Genomic DNA, 22984 nt, shown 5'->3' with positions numbered 1-22984 from the left:
CTATGCAACTGGGATGCACCAAGTTGACACCAGAGGGAAGGGAGAGACGCTGGCATGCTAACCTCTGCATGTACTGTGGCCACGATCACGAGACAATCCAGTTTCACAACCTGAGGTCAACACGCATACCCCTCACCCCGGGCTTCCCTTGGCTTCAACATCACAACCCTTATATAGACTGGACAACTGGAACCATCCTGGGATGGAGCACCTCCTGCCACCAGGTTTGCCTCAGACAGGCCACCAGTCCTCAACACCCTGCCATCTCAAGCTCTGCCCCCAAACTGTCCTCTGTGCCACCCAAATACCACGACTACAAAGAGGTGTCATTGAAATACAGCCCAGTTTGTTCCCACCCAAGGGGCGCCTGTACTCCCTGTCCGCACCTGAGTGAACAGCCATGGAGAGTTACATAAATGACTCTTGGGTGGCAGTCAATATCCAACCATCATCCTCACCACCAGATGGATCCAGTGAAAGTCTCTACCATCACCTCCTGGCCTGCTCCTGAGACACGCAAACAGTTGCAACGTTTCCTTGGGTTCGCCAACTTCTACAGACATTTCATTCGAAACTACAGTTCTATAACTGCTCCCCTTATGGGTCTCACATCCTCCAAAGTGACGTTCCAGTGGACCCCAACAGCAGAGACAGCCTTCAAGACCCTCAAAGCACAATTCATGTCAGTACCCATCCTCCAAATCCCCGACCCAGAACGCCAGTTCATCATGGAGATGGATGCAGTAGACATAGGAGTGGGGGCCATGTTGTCCTAATGTTCAGCCAACAACCAGAAGCTCCACCCATGTGCCCACCTCAGTTGACATCTGTCCCCTGCAAGAAACTAATAACCGAGAACTATTGGCAGTCAAGATAGCATTGGAGTGGCGACACTGGCCAGAGGGGACCAAGACACCTTTCCAGGTCTGGACCAACCATAAAAATCTGGATTACATCCGTACAGCCCAAGGTCTCAACTCCAGACAGGCTCAGTGGTCGTTGTTCTTTACACGATTCAACTTCTCTCTCTCCTACCGGCCTGGATCATCAAACCCGATGCCCTTTCTTATCATTTTCAAGTGAAGGAGAGAACTACCACAACTCGCCATCTCCGCCGAAGGTCTATCACCCTTCCAGTGTACGTATGGCTTCCAGCCCCTGCTCTTCCCAGCACTGGAGAGGGAGGTCTCCTGTCCCTCCATTCAGAGGTTCATCCGCCAATGCCGCTACACTTGGTCCCGAGCTCTCACTCCTCCACACCATGGGTTGCTCCACCACCACTGCCAACCATCATCAGTCCCAAGCCCCAACATATCATGAGGGTCAGAGGGTTTGGCTCAGGACCTCCTCCTCAGGATGGAGTCCAGGAAGATGGCACCCAGGTTTATAGGACCCTCCCTCATCCAGAGAATCATCAGCCCCATCATGGTAAGGTTGAGCCTTCCCCGCTCTATGAGAGTCCACCCTACTTTCCATGTTTCCTGGATCAAGCCAGTAAAAGAGAGTCCTCTCATGCCTACTGAGCCACCACCTCCACCTCCTCAGATCATTGATGGAGGCCCCGTCTACTTTGTACCCCGCCAACTATGTTCACGTCGCCGGGGTCTTCAGGTGAGGGATCAGACAACCAGGGTGCATTGCCACTCAATGAAGAGGAGTTTTCCTCAGATGAATTTGGAATCACAGACAAAGAAGACCCCTTGTCAGAATCTGATGAAGAAGATGACCTCACGTCCTCTCCTGACCCCTGGTAACTACCTCAGCTTTGTGACTCTGACTACGTCTTTTGCCTTGCTCTCCCTGAATCTGAGACTCTGTGAGACTGTTTGCTGTTTGGCATACCAAACAAATCCCAAAGCCATTGTTTCCTCTGAACGGAGCATCAAACCAGCTCCAATCAAGAGACTCACGTTCTTCCGGGTTCAGATGGTGCTGCTATTGGATCCGGGTAATACCAGGATATTACATTTGCATTTAAAAATACAAATTAAAAGGCTTTCACAACCAAATCACAATGTTAACTTTATTTTATTTTTTATTTTTCCATTTAGAATTGTAACTGATCAAAGCACAATTGTGTGCTTAATGAATTTGATTAATTAAGGTTGTTTTTATCTGCAGTATTTGCAGTAGCAATGAGAAAGCAACAGCTGGCATGACTGCAAAATAAAGAGAGTTGATTTAAGATAATGTGTGATACAGACTTTTGCCATATTGAGCCCCACTTGTATGGTTTTCAAGCCAAAATGTTTAATACATTTATCACATTAAATGTCCTAAAATAAATACTGATGATTTACGTTATTGTTTTTTGTTTAGTTTTTCCATTCATGTTCTTTTGCATGTGAATACAGTTGATGAGCTTTCTTCAAACCCACAGCAGCTTTGTGCATTTTGTGGTGCAGAGGGATCAGCAAGCACTGCAGTGTATGTGTGAAGGAAACAAGAAGCAGTGAGCACACACAGTGACTTTTAGTTTTTTTGTTTGTTTATTTGTTTTTGTAATCTCAAAGAAACTAGACCAACAATGAAACTAAAGGTTATCATTGTTTTTCAGTTATTTCAATTTGTATAACTGCTCCCAAAGTTTTCTTCTGATGCAGATAAGCCACACTCCAACTGATGTTTGACCAGCATTTATTGTCTTCTTTCACCAGCAAACACCATGAAAAACTAAGTAAAAATAAACAATACAAACACAAGCATTTTGTCAGCACAAAATAAAATCCACAAACTTAAACAAAACATCTTTTCAAAATAAATTACAATCGCATACCGTGTGCACCTTCTGACCAGAAATTTAGGAGTTGTTACAGCAGGGGCGGCTGGCCCATAGTGGGCACCGCCCTCCTTAAGCCACACGAAAAAGAGAGAGAAAAGAGTCTATTTTGCTGGTCTAAGTCTTAATCTTACTGTCCGATCAGCAGCCTGAATATCACGTTCCAATCAGAAGCCCCGCCCCCTTGGGGCGATTTCAGTCAGATTCAAAATCGCCCCAGGCGCTCTCATAGACTTACATGTTGAGATTTTTTTTTTTTTTTTTCCTTCAAATTTTGGACCCTACAATTTATTTCCATGGGGTCCGGGAGGGCTTGCCCCAACGTGATTTCGTCATACGCACTGATGCGTGCTCGGATGATACACACAGTGCGCCCCAGGGCCGGAGTGGGACTCATTTTCAGCCCTGGAGTTTCATGCCTCAGACCGGCCCACTTTAGATCATGACCTATTATTATTAAAATCATGTAATTGTAACCTTATATGTTCAGTTTACAATAGCGCACTGTTATGTAAAGCCTTGTAATTCAGTGTATTTTCTAAGATATTTCCAATTCCGTGCAAGTAAGGGTTGCTTCACAATGTAGATTTATTTCAACATGAGTGCACAACCTCAACATTATTCTTTACAACGCATCCTTTTCAACAATATCCGAATCCATATTCTATTCAAATAAGTGTTCCTTCCATACTGACAGGAGCAATCCCAACATCACTACTGGCTCCTGGCTCTGCCTCCGACACTAAATCACATTTATAATTTTAAAAATGGTCATAATTCATAATCATCTAGCATCTCAGGGCACTTTTCATATAGAGCAGGTCTACACCATATTCTTCATTCTATTAATTGTAATAATATTCACTCAACGAGCAATCCTACCTGCCCACTCTGGACTTGTGGGCTCATGGCTGGTGCTTGGAGCTGGATCTTGCTTCTGACTCTGAGGGGCTACAAGACAAAGTTTCCCAGTTATGTGGCGTCGCATCATAGTATTATTTAAATTATATAACGTTATGTTATATGCCACAACGATACACAATTCATTGACATGATAATTAATTAACTTGAACGGTGGTTTGCAGGCAAAGTTCAACATCTTGCCGTACCCGTTTCATCATCCTCATTTGTCGTTTCCAACCGCAAGCTCGTTTTAGTGAAAAAGTTGCCAATTTTAACATTTTAACACATTTGGCTGCGTCCGTTTCCAGAACTTTCCTCTTTTTAATTCTTGCCTTCTCCACGCCACCCTTGCTCTTCCTATTGTCCATCTTTCAAACACCACTGACCGAGTGCATGGACATGTTACATCAGGGTGCGTTTGCAATAAAAAAGAAAAAGAGCTGCCAGTGGAGGCGAAGGTGGCCCAGGGACAGCGGTAGCAGCATACATGATCAACCCAATGCCATGACTGAACACCGGCCCAAAAAAAAAACAATAGTCAACACCGGCCCTCGTGGCCCAAACATCAGACCGTCCCACCGGGAATTGTCACGGTCCTCCCGATTAGCCACTCCAGGCCTGCATGCAGACATTTAGTAATGAGCATGCACATAATTATTATTATAATTACTATATTGTATTATCTTACTTGATGGCCTGAACACTGCTGGTGAAGTTCTGCAGGGCATGTTTGATGAACACCATGTCAATGTCCCTCATCTGCAGCTGTTGATACATGTCAACATGAGGCATGATTTGATGAAACAGCTGCAGGAAAAAACGGAAATCTTCATCCTGCAGCATCCTTAGGAAGCCAGATGCCTCCCTCACTGTGGTGCTGTCAAATGAGCTGTGTGACCTGTCTCAAAACACTCTATGAGGTCACCCAGGTTCTCATAGACAGTACTCATGATCCTGCTGTTGAAGTTCCATCTTGCGGATGATGCTCTAGGCAGCCGTCGTCCAACAATCTGGTCGAAAAAGGCAGTGCGTTTGGGTAACCGGGTAAAAAAACTGAAAATCCCACCCAAGTCAGAGAAAAAAAAAACTCTCACTGCTGGGATGTGCAAAGTGGCCTGCTGCATGATTATATTCAGCTGGTGTGCATAACAATGCAAGTAATGGGCATTTTTGTACTCTTCGCGTACCTTTTGCTGCACACCGGCCCTCTCTCCTCTCATCACACTGGCACCGTCGTAAGCTTGCACAATGAGTTTACAGTGAAAATGCTGTTCAGTCTCTCCAAAATTGCATCGGCAATGAAGTCGGCCGTTGTTGACAAGATGGGGACAAATTCAAAGAACCGTTCTTGCACAGCATGTTTTCCGTCAATGTATCTCAGAACAAGCACCAACTGAGTCTGTGTAGAGACGTCTGTGGTTTCATCTGCTTGGATTGGCACGAATCTAGCCGATTTAACCTCCACGATACGTTCTCTGTTGACAGATGCCATGCAATCCAGCAGCTCATTCTGCACTGTCTTTGACGTGCCCTTAAAGACTGTGGCCGTTCTTAGGTGCTCCTCAAACACCTTGTCCAGCGACGTCACTAAGTCGACCAGTCAACGAAAAATCCCAGGGTTGCTGGACCCTTCGCTTTCATCCTTGCCTCGCAAAGCTAATTCAAACACGCCGCAGAATTTTACACAGTCAATAAAGCAGTCTAGGATATGCCGGTTCTTGCTCACCCCATCATTGTGATGACGCACAGCGATCCTGTAGCTCTCATCCAACTGTGTTGCAATGTTTACTCTCCCAAAGGCCGAAGGTTTTAAGCAGCTGTCCATATGCATCTTCGATGCTTAATGTTTCTTCACCTTTTCCGAGAGATGGTGCATATCAGTGACGCCTGTCCTTGTCCAGGCGGTGTCCGTGTTGGCATCGGGGTGAATTAGGACACAGGGGTAGCAGAACAGAGCGTTAGCTACGTCACACCCTGCTAGCCATGTTTTCTGCTCGTACCAGCTCCGGGAAAATCCGCGACTACATGTTTTCCCCGCTTTTGTTGACACCTGCTTGATATTTAAATTTGGTCTGGGTGGTCCCAATTCTTTAGTAGCCACTTTATCAACATTACTTCGACGACTGAACGGTAGTTCCCTTAATGAAATGATGGAGTTGCAGTTGCTAGCCATGTCCGTGCATTCTCCCATGTCTCGATGCCTGTGCGCGCTGTATGTTTTTTCTTTTTTTTTCGCGGGTTGTGCGTATCGTCTGAGCACACATCAGTACGTATGACGAAATCACATTGGGGCAAGCCCTCCCGGAGCCCATGGAAATGAATTGTAGCGTCCAAAATTTTAAATAAATAAATGAGAGCTTTTGAATCTGACTGAAATTGCCCCAAGGGGGTGGGGCTTTTGGTTGGAACGTGATATTCAGGCTGTTGAATGGACAATAATATTAAGACTTAGACCGGCAAAATAAACTCTTTTTCTCTTTTCGTGTGGCTTAAGGAGGGCGGTGCACACTATGGGCCAGCCGCCCCTGCTCAGGAGTCTTTAAGTCTCATGGTCTCATTGGGAAATAAAGTCTCACTTTTGGAAATCCAGAAACTCTAAAAAGTTGGCTAGCAGTACTATCGGTTTGAGAATCACTGTCTAGTCAAAAACTGTGTTCAGTGGTTCCATCTGTAAAAATGGATCTATTAGTAAATCTTAACAAGAAGCTTTCTTTTCATTAAGGCTCCTTTTATTTAGGCGGCTGTGGCACAGGAGGTAGAGTGGTAGTCCACCGATCAGGAGGTCGGTGGTTCGATCTCTGGTCTTGGCAGTCCACATGCCGAAGTATCCTTGGGCAAGATACTGAACCCCAAAACTGCCCCCGATGCTGTGCCATCTGTGTGTGAATTCATATGTACGTCACCTTGGATAAAAGCATCTGCCAAATGACTAATTGTAATTGTTCAAGTAAAAAACTTGACTTATATTTTTTGGTTCCAAGAAGCAAGTTTGCAGTGAAATAATGTGGAGTATTTCTTTATTTCAGTCGTGTAATTCATCACCACATGGTTGGCGAGAGTTCCCGCACTGAGTAGTCAGAATTCAGACTTAGCCCAGAGGCCTGTAGAAGAGTTGTGGGAGCTGGGATTCAGACAGCAGGAGTCTAGCTCAGCTCCACCTCCACAGGGAAATGGTCGCTGACGTCCAGTGCCTGAGAAAGAGCAAATACTGTCACTTCACCGTAGTAGGAATCGCTAATTATGTGTCAGGCAGTCAACTGTGTCAGTGTCATGTTTTGCCTGGCCTAGACGTGAAACATAGACGTGGTCAAGTTAGCAATAATAAATGGGCAATGCCCAGTTAGTATTTCAAAATAAAGCTTGATGGGAAATCTTTCAGGTGACGATTGCAGCTTGCTTTGGTTTAAGCACCAACACTGCTTGGTTAGGTTTAGGGAAAGATCATGGTTTGGGTTAAAGTAGGTACAGTTTTGCATGTATTTGATGTGTTGTCAGTTAACTTACGTAGGTTTAAAAAAAGTAAAGGCTGGCTATTGGTTTCACATGTACTTCAGCATCCTGCGTGAAAATCGTCATCCACCCTAATCTCCTCCATACGTGGGCTTTGCCCTCTTTTTGCTGTGTTCATCCTTTGCCCCTGTCATTATTGTCCCCTGCACCTTCATACATGTGTACTGTTCATGTCTAGGCGAGGCAAAATCTGACACTGACAGCTATCTTCTGGTGGATCATAGGATCAGTTACACACTTTGGCCTCACACTGAGCTGTACATACAGTATACTGGTGTTCTCCTTATTTTAGCCCACCAACCAAAAACATCTTCTGTAATGAGCATCCTTGCTGAAATAGTCCAGCATGTAACCCTCTGTAAAGTGATGAATTGTCTTCTCTACACTTTACACAAACTTCGTAACACTTTAAACAAACATGTTAGTTTGTGAGCTTCAGAGGTGCTGCTACCTCTGGACAGAGCCAGGCCACCTGTTTCCCCTCGTTTCCAGTCTTCATGCTAAGCTAAGCTAACAGGCATAGCTTCCTATTGGCTGAACGGGCACAATAGTGGTATCAATCTTCTCATCTATGTCACCACCAGAAAGCAGAAGCATATTCCCTAAAATGTCAAACCAGTACTTTAAAAAGTAACGGAACACCTTATGAAAAGCAGTGTTTCACCAACAGCGATGCCCCCGTGAGGAGGAGGAACAAAAGTTTTTACCTCAGTCTGGCTGAGATTCAGCTCCGTCATGAAGTTGTAGACCTTGGCGCTGCCCTTCACCACTCCCCTCATCATGTCATTGGTGACCACGATCCTGCAAGCACAGGCAGGACGTAAGAATCGGTGTGCATGTGTGTGTGTGCATGCAAATGTCTGTGTCTACCTGTCGTAAGGGCAATGAGTGCTTGACACTGTAGAATCTGCCTCATCAGGGATCAGCCAGTGGAAGTACTTGTCGGTGAAGAGGCGGATCTTCTGCCAGTCGGAGCCTTTTACATAACTGCAGCCTGCGTTGAAGTCACCCAGCAGCGCTACGTCCTGCAGGGAGACTGTAATGGTTCAACCACTCTCACCCCCATCTCATCTTTAACCACATTAATCAGCCTGTACGCTCCACCTTTTTTTTTTCTTCTTTTTTTTACACAATGCCACTAAATGATTGACTTTGTGTGTGGGTGTTTGGTGAAATCATTCACCTTGATGTTCCAGCGGTTGCGGACATCAGTCACCACATCGTAGAGAGCGTCTACTTCCTTCACAGCGGATTCTGGAGAGGTGTGCTGGGGGACCAGAGCAAAGCTCTTCACATCTAGGAGACAAGAAAGAGGAAGGAGTGGGTGAAGAGAGACATGCTTGAAGGAGGAGGGGCAAGAGCCTTACTGCCTTTTGAATTTGGCAGGACAGAGCTAACCAACCTGTTGGCTGACATAAATCTCTATGGTTGTAAGCAGAGTTCAGCTGAGGTAAGTTTAAAGTCCCCCTCCACTCAAGAATGTGATTTACTTATTGTTCCTGCACTTGGTTGTTTGAGCTTCACTGTGCACAATGATGTATGTGCACAGTTTGACTCTTGAAGCCTGTTTTCACATTCACCTGCTGGAGGACGACAGGACCTCAGGATCTCATCCCACACAAGTTTAGCTATCAGTTGATCACCCGACAAATGGGAAAATCTACATCACTGGTGTCAGATGGTGAAAAAGCAGCAGCCCTCTACAAGAGCCTACCAGTGTATTGAGAGGAGAACATGACGACGAAGGGCTCCCTGCTGAAGGTGTCTGTGCCACAGGACTCACAGCCGTCATCGTAGGTGTAGCTTTTAGCCATGGACACCATCTGCTCCCTGCAGAGGAAAGACACTGTGCTGTGTGCTTTGTCCTTCTGACAGCGTGCAGTTGCTCCTTAAGATTCACAGTAGTTCAGCTTCTTCCGTGGTGGAAGTGTTGCCTCTGAAACTTTACTTTGGTAAACTTCAGTGGGTGAGGCTCATCAGCTCTGTCTCATCAGCTATTCACAGCATGACTGGAGCATTTCCAAAAGTCACTCATATGCATTTTGTATTCATCAACATTTTCTGCTGAAATTTTAAAAGCATTTTAATTTCCAAACACATTTTTGAGCATTTTGCACCCAAAAATACAATGTGGTGAGACAGAGACATAGAGTCACACACACACACTGCAGGCCTGAAGTAAATAACACATTAAAACAGAAATATTCCTGTTGCTGTTCACTGATGTGAGGTCAGATGATTTATACACAAGATAATTTTACAGCTGCGATGGCTTTGTTTCTTGCCTGTCTGTGTACCTGTAGAGGAAGAGATATCTCTCCTTGTAGGTGCTGCGACCCAGAGGCTCACTGACGATGTACTTGTACTGAGGAGAACCTCTGGGGAAACACACACAGACAGAGATGAAGAGCATCATTTTGTTTCTCATATATCATAATGTGAGTTTAAGAGCAGTTCACCTCACTACAGACTACAAACCATACACATTCTGTGTAATAACACTGTGCATGCTCTGTGGAAGGTGTGTAGCTGGTCTAACTTGTTGACGTGCTCCATGAGTTTTTTGGTTGCAGACAGATCGCTGTCTCTGACCTCCTGGATCAGAATGATGTCATAGCGGTGGATAATCTGAAAAACAGAAACACAAAATGCCAAATTTCCTCTTAAAGTGCTGCTGACAAAGAGGCTTTTTTTATATTTTTGATTTATAGATCTTTAAAATACGGTTCCCCTAATTCAAACAATAGGTGAACCAACAAAGCTTGGTTGGTTTTTTCTGTAACTGGAGGTGAAAATAACCCCAATGATGTCATAGTGATGTCATCAGGGTTGTATGAGCTTGAATTGGACAAAACAAATTTATAGCACAAAACCCTGCATTACAAGCTGAGGGCCATGGGCATTCACCAGGGTTTAAAGACATGATGAAATGCTAATGATTGCATTATGGGAAATGTAGGATCCATACCCTTGCAGTACTAGGGACTGAAATTGATAATATCTTAACATATACAGCTTACTTTTTTCTTTTTTCTCTTTAAAATCTGTATCTTGTGACTTCTCCAACTTTATAGTATGCAAACTAAATATAATGACTTTCTTATCTTCTTAACATGCTCCCATATTATGACAATAGAGACCAGATGCAGGCTGAACCTTGAGGTATTTTACATATATTTCACATGTGGGTATTTGTGATGAGATACCGTCCAAGAATAAAGGAAGAGTGGATGCATAATGCAGTTTCAGACCTTGCTGATGATGTTCATCACCTCCTGATTGGAGGCTTTCGTGTCTCCAAATGACTTGATGTTGAAGGCTCCCAGCAGCAGGGAGGCAGAGAGATGCAGCAGGGCCGAAAAGAGCCCCAGAGCACACACCAAACGCATCCTGGGCTAAAGAGGTCAGATATTCAAAAAAAGACTTCTTTTTAGAAATCCAAATCATGTAATAGATTACAGTGCACTCATGCTTCACGTCGCGGGACCCTGAAAGCTTCGTCTTTATTACCTAGCCTTACCGTGGGAGTGGGAGACAGCCGTGACACCTGGACACATGCTCACATGCTCCCTACTCCAGTTTATCTAACTGCCGGTCGGCAACTTAGTATTTGATGTGCTGCTGTTTGCAGAGGCCGAATTCATGTCGGGACGCTGGGTAAAATAATACTCCAGTCATAGAATATATTATCCTGTTGCCCTGGTGACACTGGTGTGGAAGTGGGCAAAGGTCGTAACTTTTGGAAGCTGAAAGCAGCAGTTCTGGTGTGGTGACTTTTTCTTATGGTAAACCACACTGCTGCTGTGTGTTAGTCGGCCAGAGTGCAAACATATCTTGTATTACTGTAACATAAAGTACCATATTTGCCTTTAGTTACTGTGTACAGTGTTACACAGCCTGCAAAAACAGTCATTCTCAACAACAAACAGGTTGTAGCATTATTATACTGAGTAATGCATCCAACAAAGGTATCCATCATGCCTCACAGTGGAAGCTTTGTTGCGCTGAGCTGTGAGAGTCAGAGGTGCATATCTACCTGTTTCTGTGAGGCTGTGTGGGGAAGGAGGAGGCCTGTTGTCAGCAGAGCACAGAGGCTTGCTTGTGTGAATCCGCTACAACTTCTGAGCAGAACCGCAGACGGCGTCTCTCGTGCGGTTTTTATTTACCTGCTGCAGGTGCATGTGACTGGATCAGGCTGGGGAGGGGTGAGGAGAGGGGGGGTGTTGTGACAGGGGTGTGGGGTTTTCAATTTGTGTAGTTATATAATATGCACTGAGTATTTTAAAGTGTCATTTATTCCCAGGTAAATTTGTTAACCCTGTATCCTCCTGATAGCTGTTTCAGTGGCACCCTGTATATGAAAAACATCTGCACTGTCATTTGCGGGCTGAAATCTGAAGTGTCATGGAGGGGCTGCACTGTGCCCATCTGCACCAGCTGGACAGAAGAGTCAGCATCAGTGTGTTCACTTCGTCTTTACAGTGGAAATATGTTGCTCACCCTCTGGTGGGCGCCACAGAGCACGCCATAACAACCAGACACGAGAACAGTTTCTTTGCACACTGATGAACCGTTAAATGAGCCAATAACCCTGCAAGACTAAAACATCCACCTGCCTGCAAATTATAGATCATATATTCACTGTGTACTACACACTGTTTTCAACACATATCGTCTGTCACTGTCAAAAATACATCCTGCATGCTGTATATACTGCATACAGACATGCTTATATGTGTATAATGTGGGTGTATATATACTTTTTTTTTCTTCTTGTATGTATATGATGGTTCTCTGTTTCTTTCTTTATTCAGTTCTGTTGTTCTTGTCCTTCAGCTGTATCTCTGGTTCTACTGGAACTCTGTGCAACATTGAGAGCAGCTTCAAACCAGTTCCATTCCTGGTGTGTGTGTTTGTGTGTGTGTGTGTGTGTGTGTGTGTGTGTGTGTGTGTGTGTACACATACTTGGCCAATAAAGCTGATTCTGATAACGAGATGAAAGCTACCACTGAGAACTGAAGAGCTGCCAGATCTGGATGTAGAGCTGCCACAGTGGCAACAGCAGATCCATTCAGAGCCAGAAGTCAGGAACAACTTCAAGTGCAACTTTGCGATGCAAATGTGCACATTTATCCACTGACCACAGACAGCAAGTGTTTTATTGTAGGGTAACGACAGTCGCACTGTGTGGCGTTTACAGCGTGTACTGACATGTTAAGAAAAGTAAGATTTGTATTGGAAATAACTAACTTTTCGAAATAAAAACAATGTAAAATGACAATATTTGGAGGTTGAGAAACACCTGTAATGCCTTAAAAAACGACAAATGCATCACATTTCCAAAAATATAACAGAAATTCACTTTCAAACATGCACCTTAAAAACATTGCAGTGTGTGACGATGCTAACTTTGGTTACTTATTCTTCCATATGTTTGATCAAAGCACAGTCGTGTGCTTAATGAATCTGATTAATCGAGGTTATTTTTACCTGCAGTGTTTGCAGTAGCAATGAGAAGGCAACAGCTGGCATGACTACAAGATAAAGAGAGTTCATTTAGGATCATGTGGGATGCAAACCCGATCTCCTCTTAGATGGTTTTCAAACTAAAATGTAACATGACTTTGTCTCAAACAATGATGACAATGGATTTAGAAAGTGGAAAATTCGACTTTATTTTTTATTATCAACTCATTTCTTTTGTGATCTATATAAAAGACAGACGCAGCCGATTTGGACAGAAGGAGTAAGTAACAAAACTGCATATATGTTGACTGAATGATGTATGTGTTTCTTCTTGTTTTTCTTTAACTAGGAGTAACTCTCACTGGGATAAAAACTCTCCTTTTCAAGATTGTCCTAGCCAAGACAGGCAGAATAATCAGACAGTTGCAGACATAAAATGAAAACGATTTAAGAGGAAAACAAAGAAGAAATCAAAGAATCATAAAATGTCAAAAACACCATTAACACACAAAACATCCACAGCCAGATGTTCCTGCTTCCGAGTCATTTAGAATCACATTAAATGTCCTTAAATTAAATACTGATAAATTATTTACATTCTTGTTCTGCTTTTGCATGTGAATACAGCTGATGAGCCTTCTTCAAACCCACAGCAGCTTTGTGCACTGTGTGGTGCAGAGGGATCAGCAAACACTCTGCAGGGCATGTGCAGGTAAGCCAGTGTGTGACGGAAACAAGAAGCAGTGAGCACATGCAGTGACTCTTCAATAGCCTGATTAAATTCACACCTCAGCTTTTTTTGTAATCTTATTGAATCGTATCATTGTTCTTCAGTTAATTCAAATTGCTTTATTGACATGACCGTGAGTTCAGTATTTGCAGTTTATAAAACTCTCTCTTTGTTCCATTTTCTCCTCCTTTTTGTGTGTGATTCTTTAAAAATCCTACTCTGCCACAACATCACACACATATTAAATCTTTTTGTCACACCGTGGGTTTTCTGCAGTAATATCACTTTGTGGTGTGTGCAGTTTGTGTGGGAGTTAGGCTTCGTTCTCATCAACTCCATCAATCAGGCAGCCGTGAACCGATTCAAACGTGAGTTTCAAAACATAAAGATGTCTTCAGGGAAAGTCCAAATTATATTTTCACAAAATTAAATGCATAGACTTCTGATGGAACTCTATGACATTTTAAATCAGTTTCGGTGCAGTCAAGTTTTTGGATTTTTTTTCAATATTTTAATATTCTAGCTGAAATACAGCTCAGTACTTTATGTCACTGGCTCCAAAACATTTTAGCTTGGGATATTTGTTAGTAAAGCTTTGCCTACCTGCAATCCCTCATCACAGGTTGGAAATATCTGTGCGTGGTGGCCAGTTCAAAAACAGTAGTTAAAAAAGAAGATTATGAAGAAGTCAGAAAAAATACACAGAATTTATTGCTGCAGCAATGTTTTTTTGTGCTTTCCTGTGCTATTAAGCACAGCACTTACCATTGTCGTTGTAATGGCTTGGGGAGGTCTGGTCCACTACTTTGCTGTTGATGTTGCATGCAAGGAAAAAAAAAAAAAAAGAAAAACATACATTTATTAAGTTATTAAGTTATTTCAGAATGTTGAGCATGAAAGGCCATTTTTAACTTCAGAAACAGATACTTGTATATTCACAGATTCTGGATTTCACAATGATGGAGAAGGAGAACCTCAGAGGAATTTATAATGATTGTAATGAGGTACAGTAATTAAGCTTTTTGTGGAAAATGTCCTAAACAATTACTGAAGGGATCCTTTTAATCAGATATCATTTATTTCATCGTCAAATTATTGAGTAGTGTGAGTGGCACCAGGGTGACAATGCTGGTTCGCTTTTCTTATACTTTCTAGTCACACCTCAGTCCAGTAGGTGGCGATAAAGTAGTAATATATTTGATGCCAGCCGACCTATCATTAGAAGAAGACGCTTTAGCGTGACGTCATCGCGTTAGCAGCCACAAACAGGAAGAAAACATCCAGCTGTTAACGAACAGAGAGAGCTCTGGCTAGCTTAGCTGCCTGTGTAGCATTGGCACAGTAATGAAACGGTGTTGTGAGTTGGGAATAGACTGGTGTTTTGTCATGCTGTGTCCGGAGTAGTGACTGAATCGATTGATACTAAAGGAACACGTTTCTCCTTGACTTTCCTCCGGTCTGAGTGTTGAAACAAGGTAACTGTTACGCGGCTTAGCAACAGAACGTTAGCTAGCGGCAGCTAAGGTTAGCCTGTATGCTAATTAGTAGCAACCAGCTGTTATACTTGGAGGAGCCTACTTCACCACGTTTTCGTCTGTTATCTTTTGACCGTATTAGTAGTATTTTATAATATTAGTAGAACCTTCTGAGAGAAGAGGGTTTTTTTATATATATATATACAAGCAGTAGCAGGGTCCAACAACACCAACCACAGAGAGTACAAACAGATATTTCTGTTAACGTCTAACAATCACATGGGTTTATTAATAACTTGTGTTGCTGCTGTATAAAAATTAATGTGATCGAAAAACAATGAAATTGTCATGAAATGAATTGTCAGCTAGTTATCAACACAAGACGTACACCGTGCAGCCTCTGCATCTCTAAAAACGTGTAACGTTAGCTGTGTTTAATATGATCCCGGTAGACTTTCATTCATTGTCGTGCAGCTAATAGCGTAAAGAGGAGATCCGTCGCTCCTGAGGCTGTCTGTTCTGTACAGCAAGCACTTGTCAGTAGTTTACTTCATCTACTCAGTGAAACTGTTGCATAAATAACATGTCAGGCCATAAATGTTTTTTTCTGTACGTCAAATGTGAGAATTCATTACTGTCCTTGTCCTGTATTATAGTGAATTTTGCCGTCGCTTTTTGAAGTTTTGTAGACCACACAATTCATCTATTAATCGAAAACATATGTGCAAGATACTCAGCTTAATTGAGGCTGCAACTAGCGATTATTAACAAGTTAAATTGCTCAGCACAGTTCCCTGCAACCTGAGGTGACCTCTGTAGATGAGATGTTTTGTCTGCCCAGCAGTCCAAATCTCAAACGCACTCCGTTCACCATCATAGAAGACCATGAAAACCAGCCAGTATTCATACTGGACAGCCTAGAACCAGTGAATATGCAGTTTGCAGAAGAAATGATTAATCCTTTATGAGGAGAATGACCAATTAATTTCCCTTCAATCATTTCAGCATTCAGTTTCCATGTCTGTTTTTATTTATTTATGATTTGGCCTTTTAATAATTAATAATTTCACAGCTTTCATACTGTATGAAAGTGGTTCTGGGTTTGATCATTTATTTTTTTATTTTTTATTTTTTTAAACTTGAATTCAATTCAGTTTTATGTTCTTAAACAAAAGAAGTCTGAAAACAGAAACACACTGACCAGCCGCCTTCATCCCACACAATAATGGATGCAAGGTGCTTTTGTGTTGTGGTTTTTCTCAATCATCTAAACTAGTCAACCCTGTTTTGATGTGTTTAAAGTTTTGTTCATGAGGTTTGTTATCAGGTGTGACTCCTGATTCCTTAGACGCCATTAACTCCGGCATTGGCTGTAAAATAAATTCTTGGTGGTGCTGCAAAGCCCTCATTGTCTCCAACCTGTATGTACTGTGCACAAAGATTTAATAAACGTCTGAAGTTTTATCTACATTTGATTCTGTTGGGTGTGAGTGACAATGACCGCTCCTCACTGGTTAGGACGTACTGTCACTCTGCCACTGTTTTTAAAAACCGATGTTTCGTTCATTGTTGGTTTAAGTGGGCATTACTGGCACTGTGACTCACCAAACCTGTCTGCGCTCTCTGTTGGTCCCTGCAGGTGTGAATGAGTGACGTGGTGCCTCCCACAGCTCTCAGTGAAGTCCAGCTCCGCTTCCTCTGCCACGATGACATAGAGAATGTCAAGCTGCTCTGCGGCGATTGGTTCCCAATCGAGTAAGGACCATGCTCAGTGTGTGGCACCTGTCAGGGTTTGAAGCATTTTGTATACAATGCATTCAGCTGTGAATTTGGGAATTATATTTGTACCCTTTCAAATCTGTTATTGAACACGTGTTCATGATTTGAATGGGCAAACATGTAAAGAGGCTATCAAACATTTTTTTCTGATTTGCATTGATAAAGCCCTCATTCACTGCACAAACATGGATCCACAAGATCAGTATTCCTTTATTTGTCCCACGAGGGGAAATTCCAGAAAATTCCACTTTAGTTCATTCAAAGTCAGCGGCCACTGGAAATGTGTTTGGTAGTGAAATAAGTTTTTGTTTTTGTGTTATGAACATGGCCTGCATGGGCTTGCAAGGCACCACAGACCACAGGCACCCAACCCATGTGCTCGGTGAACTGCCAGGTTGGGAGCAAATCAGTGAACCCCCGAGAAAAGATTGTACCGCTCTATCTTGTACAGAATCTGTGATTTTGAAATCAACCCCCCATGCTTGTGGAATAGTTCAGTATTTGGGGAGACACACATATATGCAGAATGATTTAACTGGTACATTGCTAATCTTGTTTGCCTGCAGGTACCCAGACTCATGGTATCAGGATATCACCTCCAACAAAAAGTTCTTCTCCCTCGCTGCCACCTTCAGAGGAGGCATCGTGGGAATGATTGTGGCTGAGATCAAAGGCCGGACCAAAGTTCACAAAGAGGTGTGACGCTCAGCCCTGTTATACAGCCACTTGCATGAAGCACAAGGCTCTTACAAAGTGTGTTCTTTGCACTTGTATTTTGTGGAGATGGTCTCCTTGAGTGTTTTGTTAGGTCAGTTTATCCAGTCACTCAGTGGATTTTTTCAAAATGTCTTTAGTGGAACATAGTGGAGGTGGAGCCATACGATTTTAGCAACAATAGTCGCCATGATTTGAATAGACAACAGCATGCTGGAGGCATATTAGTGCGGCACTTGAGATTTTCCAGTTGGTTATTTGCCTAGACAAAGATGAAGACGATGTAATGGGTGAGTCCCAGAGCGAGCATACAGACCATGTTCAGAGTGTCATTTGTTTACAAATGAGCTGCGATCTGGTTGGACTAAGCACCCAGCAGGTTTAGTCCAACTGCTCTACAATCATGATGAATGATTATTATACAACAATGTACAGTGTCGACTAACGGTTTTGACTATTCCGCGAAACCCCTCGAGTGACTTCAAATCACCAAACTGAAAGATAATTTTAAGTGACATTTCTTAATGCAGCACTTAATTAAATGTAGTTTTTATTCCAAATTCTCAAAATCTATTTTATATTTTTAGAGATTGGTGTGACTTAATCCATAAGTTTCTCTCCATCTTTATCTGTGTGTGTGTCTGTGTGTCTGTGTTAGGATGGAGACATCCTGGCCTCCAGTTTCCCTGTGGACACACAGGTAGCCTACATCCTCAGCCTGGGAGTGGTCAAGGAGTTCAGGAAACATGGCATAGGTACTGCTCTCCTCTGCAGTAGCTCTCACACACACACACTCACACACACACACACACACACACAAATGTGGCTTTGTCACTTTCAAAGACATCACTTTGCTCACGTCCATTCCCTGGTGGGAGGGTGCATCAGTGGGAGGGCGGTGAGGAAAAGATACTGTGTGAGGTGAAAGGGACAATGCATGCTGATGTCATTGTAGTTTGGACCACTTATCAACACAGCAGTTGCTGCAGCAGTGGCCGTGACACACAGATCACAGAAGCAATTAAGGTACTTTAAAGTGCTGAGCCCACCATTACCACACTGTGTGTCAAGTATCACACACATTCTCTGAGTCATACCTCAGTCAAATGTGAGCACACAGACAGTCGTAGAACAAAAAGACGCTCCTAAAAATATTACGATGGTGTTTGTGTCATTGATGTTATTACGGTTGAATCACTACAGTTGTTGCAGAGCCGAGGAGATAAGCAAATCTAACCATGACCGAGGACACCATTTCTCCCTCTCGCTCACTGAGCTCTCTCTCCCCTCTCCACCATCCAGGCTCCCTACTGCTGGACAGTTTGAAGGAGCACATCTCAACGACAGCCCAGGACCATTGTAAGGCCATCTACCTACACGTCCTCACCACCAACAACACTGCCATCCACTTCTACGAGAACAGGGACTTCAGGCAGCACCACTACCTGCCCTACTACTACTCCATACGAGGCGTCCTCAAAGATGGATTCACATACGTGCTCTACATCAATGGGGGTCATCCGCCCTGGACAATATTATATCCTTTATTTGAGGCAGGAAACAAAAAGACACTTACTCACTATTTGTTTATTGGAGAGTGTGTGTTTATATTTCACTCTTAAACCAGAAACTTACTTGCTCCAATAAGTACAAACTACAGCATCTTGATTAGAGGAGATGCTCAGATCTTTGTATTTTCAGATAAACCAAACATAAATGTGGTATTTTTCACCTTAACTCCTGCCGCACTGACTATATCCAGCACATCGGTTCAACCCTGGCCAGCTTGAGCCCCTGCTCCATCCCTCAGAGGCTGTACCGACAGGCCCAGTCCCTGCTGCGCTCGCTGCTGCCCTGGTCCAACATCGCCTCCAAGACCGGCATACAGTACAGCAGAACAATGTGACACAACATGGTGGGTGGCAGCTGTGGTGACAGGAACATACTTTTCCCACTTTTTCTTGATGTCTGATTTTTTTTCCTCTCTCTCTCTCTCTCTCTCTCTCTCTCTCCTTTTTTGTTTTTAGGAGTGCATCTTCCTCTTCTCATCAGTCTTCCCCTGTACACACCGAGATGTACACGCACACTCACATTCTCCATCGCGTACGGCTTTCCACCCCCCTGTGTTTGACGCAGGACTCAGGTTCGACCTGCGTTTGACCGTTCACACACTAGAATATCATTCCAGATCCAATACACATCTGGCACCGTGCACCCAAGATCCAGGTTTGCGGCTGTAGTTCTGCGCCCACCGCTCAACAGGGTTTTTTTCACTGCGACGTCACTCAAAGCGTTGGTTTTTACACTGACGGATGGTGTGAGCTGGTAAAACCGTGGGATTTCTTTGAATTATTCAGTTACTATACGATCCCATGTATACTTCACTGTCCCATACTTACTATAGTAACCTGTGTTTAACCAGTCATACCAAAGTCACGCAGTATCAGACCCGGTTTCTACCCAAGCAGCAGAGCAAAGCGGAGGACGGCAGAAACACAGGTCATAGTTTTGGTGTGAAACACACATACACAAGCTCACACACACGGGGAACCCTACAGAGACTAAAGGTTCAACCCTGCCTATTTTTCTCTTCATCCTGTCCATCACTGTCACAGAGACTATGTATACTGTTTGTATATTATATATACTATGCTAATATATGAATTTCCCTCAATATGTATGTCTATTTTATGCTGTCGGTAGATAACCCATCCTGTCCCGTTTTCGACTATAGAATGAATCCAGAGTCAATTCCAGTTTGTAAAATAGAGACTCAAAAACAAGTTGAATTGAATTGGACTGTGAATCTAGCTGTTAATAGGCTAATAGGGTAGAATTAAGCTAATTATACACTGGAAACCTTGAGACAATGTAGATGGCTGATATATTTAGTAGCATTCAGAAAGGGTGTCTGATTTTCTGTCTGCAGTAATTATACGTGTGACATCAGTGTGTTACTCAGTACTTACTGCAACACAAAGCTTACAGACACCTCACACATGATGCAGTGCTGTTTGTCTTACATAAAAATATGATCAGAACTCTAAGCAACATGGCCTTTCTACACTGTTTCCAAATGTTTCCCATGTATAATTCATCCAGGGGGAAGGGGAGGTGCTCGAGGTCCTTATTTTAGAGTTTTTAAATGGCTGCAGCCCTGTGTGTCTGCTCTATGGCTGTAAAATTGCTGCTAATGTAGAGAAATGTCTATTTGTTTGTCCAGATTTTAAAATATGGCCCAGATTAGATTTTTATGTTGGCCTGTAGAAGAAATAAGAAAAAGGAAGTAATGCTCCCAGACACACACACACACACGTCATACACCTGCCTGCATTCATGCGTGTGTGTCTCTGTGTGTGTATGTATGCACACATGGTCAGATTTTAGCACCCAGTAAGTGCCAAGTGTTGGTCTGATCTGTGAGTGGAAGACAAATGATTGAGTTCACTCAAACATGTCGACTGGTCATTTTGTCAGTGAGTAATATTGTAGTTTCTCAATTTGATTGCATTCTGTTGCACTTCATAACGAATCACAAGCCTGATCCAGTGTATCAGTCTCAATGCATCTGTGAGCAATTCTTAGATTTTATACATGACAGCACTGAAAAAGGTAAGGGTAAGGGTACCTTTGTGTGCAGTCATTGTTACCAGGTGAACATTTCTCAGTTTACTCGCCCTGGACAGCTAGCTCAAAAATCAATTTCAAACATCGTGTATGCAATAAACTTGTTTCATTTGATTGATTGTAAAGACTGAGTCAGTGTGAGCAGCCCTGCTGTATGACTGTTTCACATTGTTGAAACATTTTCATGGTGTTAGAAACCTGAGCCTTGCTGTCATTCACTCTATGCCATGATATCAATCGTTTGTCTTAAAGGGGCACTCCAGTGATTTACTATTGCACTTCTGTTAATTTGGTGGGACTTGAGAGATCAAAACCAGCAGAGGCTCAGATATCCTCACTTTTAGTACCAAGTATGACTCATGCAACTTGATAGCGTCTTTGTTAGCCCCACCCTGACTGTTAAGTGTGTCTGTCAGACTCCCAGTGTTGGGGCTTTCTCTTTCTAATCTCCAAGATAGAACCCCGATGACATCACCTTGATGTGTAATAGCAATGGAGTTCCCCTTTAAATACATTGTAAAAAAGCATCAACTGTCTACCAACTACCTAAAACTTCTGGTGCCACACAAGTGCAATAGCAGCATTAGCATCCTGCCAAAACCGTGCATCTCAAGATCATAATGGAACGGAAGAAAATTGGTTGATTTTCTCATTAAGCCTCATTCATTTTTAATATTGAGTGCATACAAAGTGGCTTTGCTTGGTCCTGGAGCTTTTCTGCACATGATGTGGTTTCATTAATTGGTTTTTTAAAAAAAGAGGAAAGTTTTTGTGTGATGATTCTACAGCGGGGTCATGTTCCTGTACACTACCTGTCTGGGTCTTCTACTCAATGTCGTACATTTTGTTATTGAGCTGCTGTTGGGGGCAAGAAGAGTTTGTGACTGAAGGATGATTCAGGACTTGTTTCTCCAGTGGGGCTCAAACCTTTGAGCCTTTTGTAATGTCGCTCACCATTAACTGTATGCAGCAGTCAACTTGTGATGTTTAGCAGCCCTGAAAAGACAAAACAGACCGTCAGCCAGACTTAGGTTTATGCTTCAATCTGAAATATCGGATTCCCCAAAGATCCACATTTAGTTAGAAAATTGATCATCTACTACACAGAAATAAAAAGAAGGTCTCTACTTTGTGGTAAATCTGTGTATATTTTGTACGTGTGCAACCACAAAATTAAAATGTCTTATCGTATGGGAAAAGTCCATCATCCAACCTGTACATCGGAGTGGGGTATTTGTTTCCAAAGCAGTTACACATTGATGACAGCCCTTTAAGACTTTCTGAGCTGTTTTCATTCATGAAGAGCTCAGACTGGATTTACATTTTCCTGTACCAATTTGTTTTACAGGCCAAGAGATTCCTCATCATCATCATTGGTAGTACATGACTGCAGTAGCTGTTGTTGCTGACCAACAATCATAAGCATCTAAGATCATCATTAATCCACAATCAGCATAGAATTGATGAAACAGATCATAGATTTATTAACTAATTTTACAATTTGTGTCAGACGAAAACATTGCTAGCCAGCATCCAACTGTACCGATTTCAGTCAGCCTGTTTCACGCTGCACCACTAAAATTCTCCCTTGGGCTCAATGTTTGATGAAGGAGACAACAGGAGACGGTGATCAGATAATTCCATTCGACACACTGTATGTTCTCGGCCGCGGTCTTTTACTACCAAATGTCCGGAAAATGTGTGTGCAGTGAGCCATTTAACTCCTCGTGCTCAGGCCGCTTCATGCTTATGAGGATTTTAGAGCCACTGACAAAAAATGAAGACAGATGTAATCTTCCTGATTGGTACAAATTATTATATTATTATTATTGAATGCAAAAAAAAAAAAAAAGGTGCAAATAATAATATTCTTTGCTGACCATATTTTAGGAAAGAAGGCTAAGAGCCTCCAGTCATATAAGCATGTCTGTGAAGCTCCATTCATAAGCGCGGGAGCTAGTGCTTTGAGCTAAATGCTAATATCAGCATGCTAACATGATG

The 22984-nt window shown here is 42.9% G+C and overlaps 2 protein-coding genes across 2 annotated transcripts; one reads left to right on the top strand and one right to left on the bottom strand.

Moving 5' to 3' along the window:
• Nucleotides 1-6825: 6825 nt before the first annotated feature.
• Nucleotides 6826-10581, bottom strand: LOC143334328 (deoxyribonuclease-1-like). The gene is made up of 8 exons (XM_076753083.1): nucleotides 10444-10581; nucleotides 9732-9820; nucleotides 9490-9570; nucleotides 8907-9022; nucleotides 8376-8488; nucleotides 8063-8217; nucleotides 7900-7993; nucleotides 6826-6873 (listed from the first exon to the last, which is right to left on the bottom strand). Exons 1-8 carry the CDS (start codon nucleotides 10579-10581, stop codon nucleotides 6826-6828), a joined length of 834 nt encoding a protein of 277 aa, XP_076609198.1.
• Nucleotides 10582-14608: 4027 nt separating this feature from the next.
• On the top strand, nucleotides 14609-22204 carry naa60 (N-alpha-acetyltransferase 60, NatF catalytic subunit). The gene is made up of 7 exons (XM_076753194.1): nucleotides 14609-14863; nucleotides 16503-16618; nucleotides 17209-17338; nucleotides 18015-18111; nucleotides 18659-18893; nucleotides 19106-19271; nucleotides 19384-22204. The coding sequence occupies exons 2-6, from the start codon at nucleotides 16509-16511 to the stop codon at nucleotides 19260-19262; spliced, it is 729 nt and encodes a 242-aa protein (XP_076609309.1). The 5' UTR covers nucleotides 14609-14863; nucleotides 16503-16508; the 3' UTR covers nucleotides 19263-19271; nucleotides 19384-22204.
• The last annotated feature ends 780 nt before the right edge of the window (nucleotides 22205-22984 follow it).

This window comes from Chaetodon auriga, chromosome 16 (genome assembly GCF_051107435.1).
Source record: "Chaetodon auriga isolate fChaAug3 chromosome 16, fChaAug3.hap1, whole genome shotgun sequence".
NCBI classification, from domain to species: Eukaryota; Metazoa; Chordata; class Actinopteri; order Chaetodontiformes; family Chaetodontidae; genus Chaetodon; species Chaetodon auriga.
This window is presented reverse-complemented; position numbering and strand designations above follow the sequence as displayed.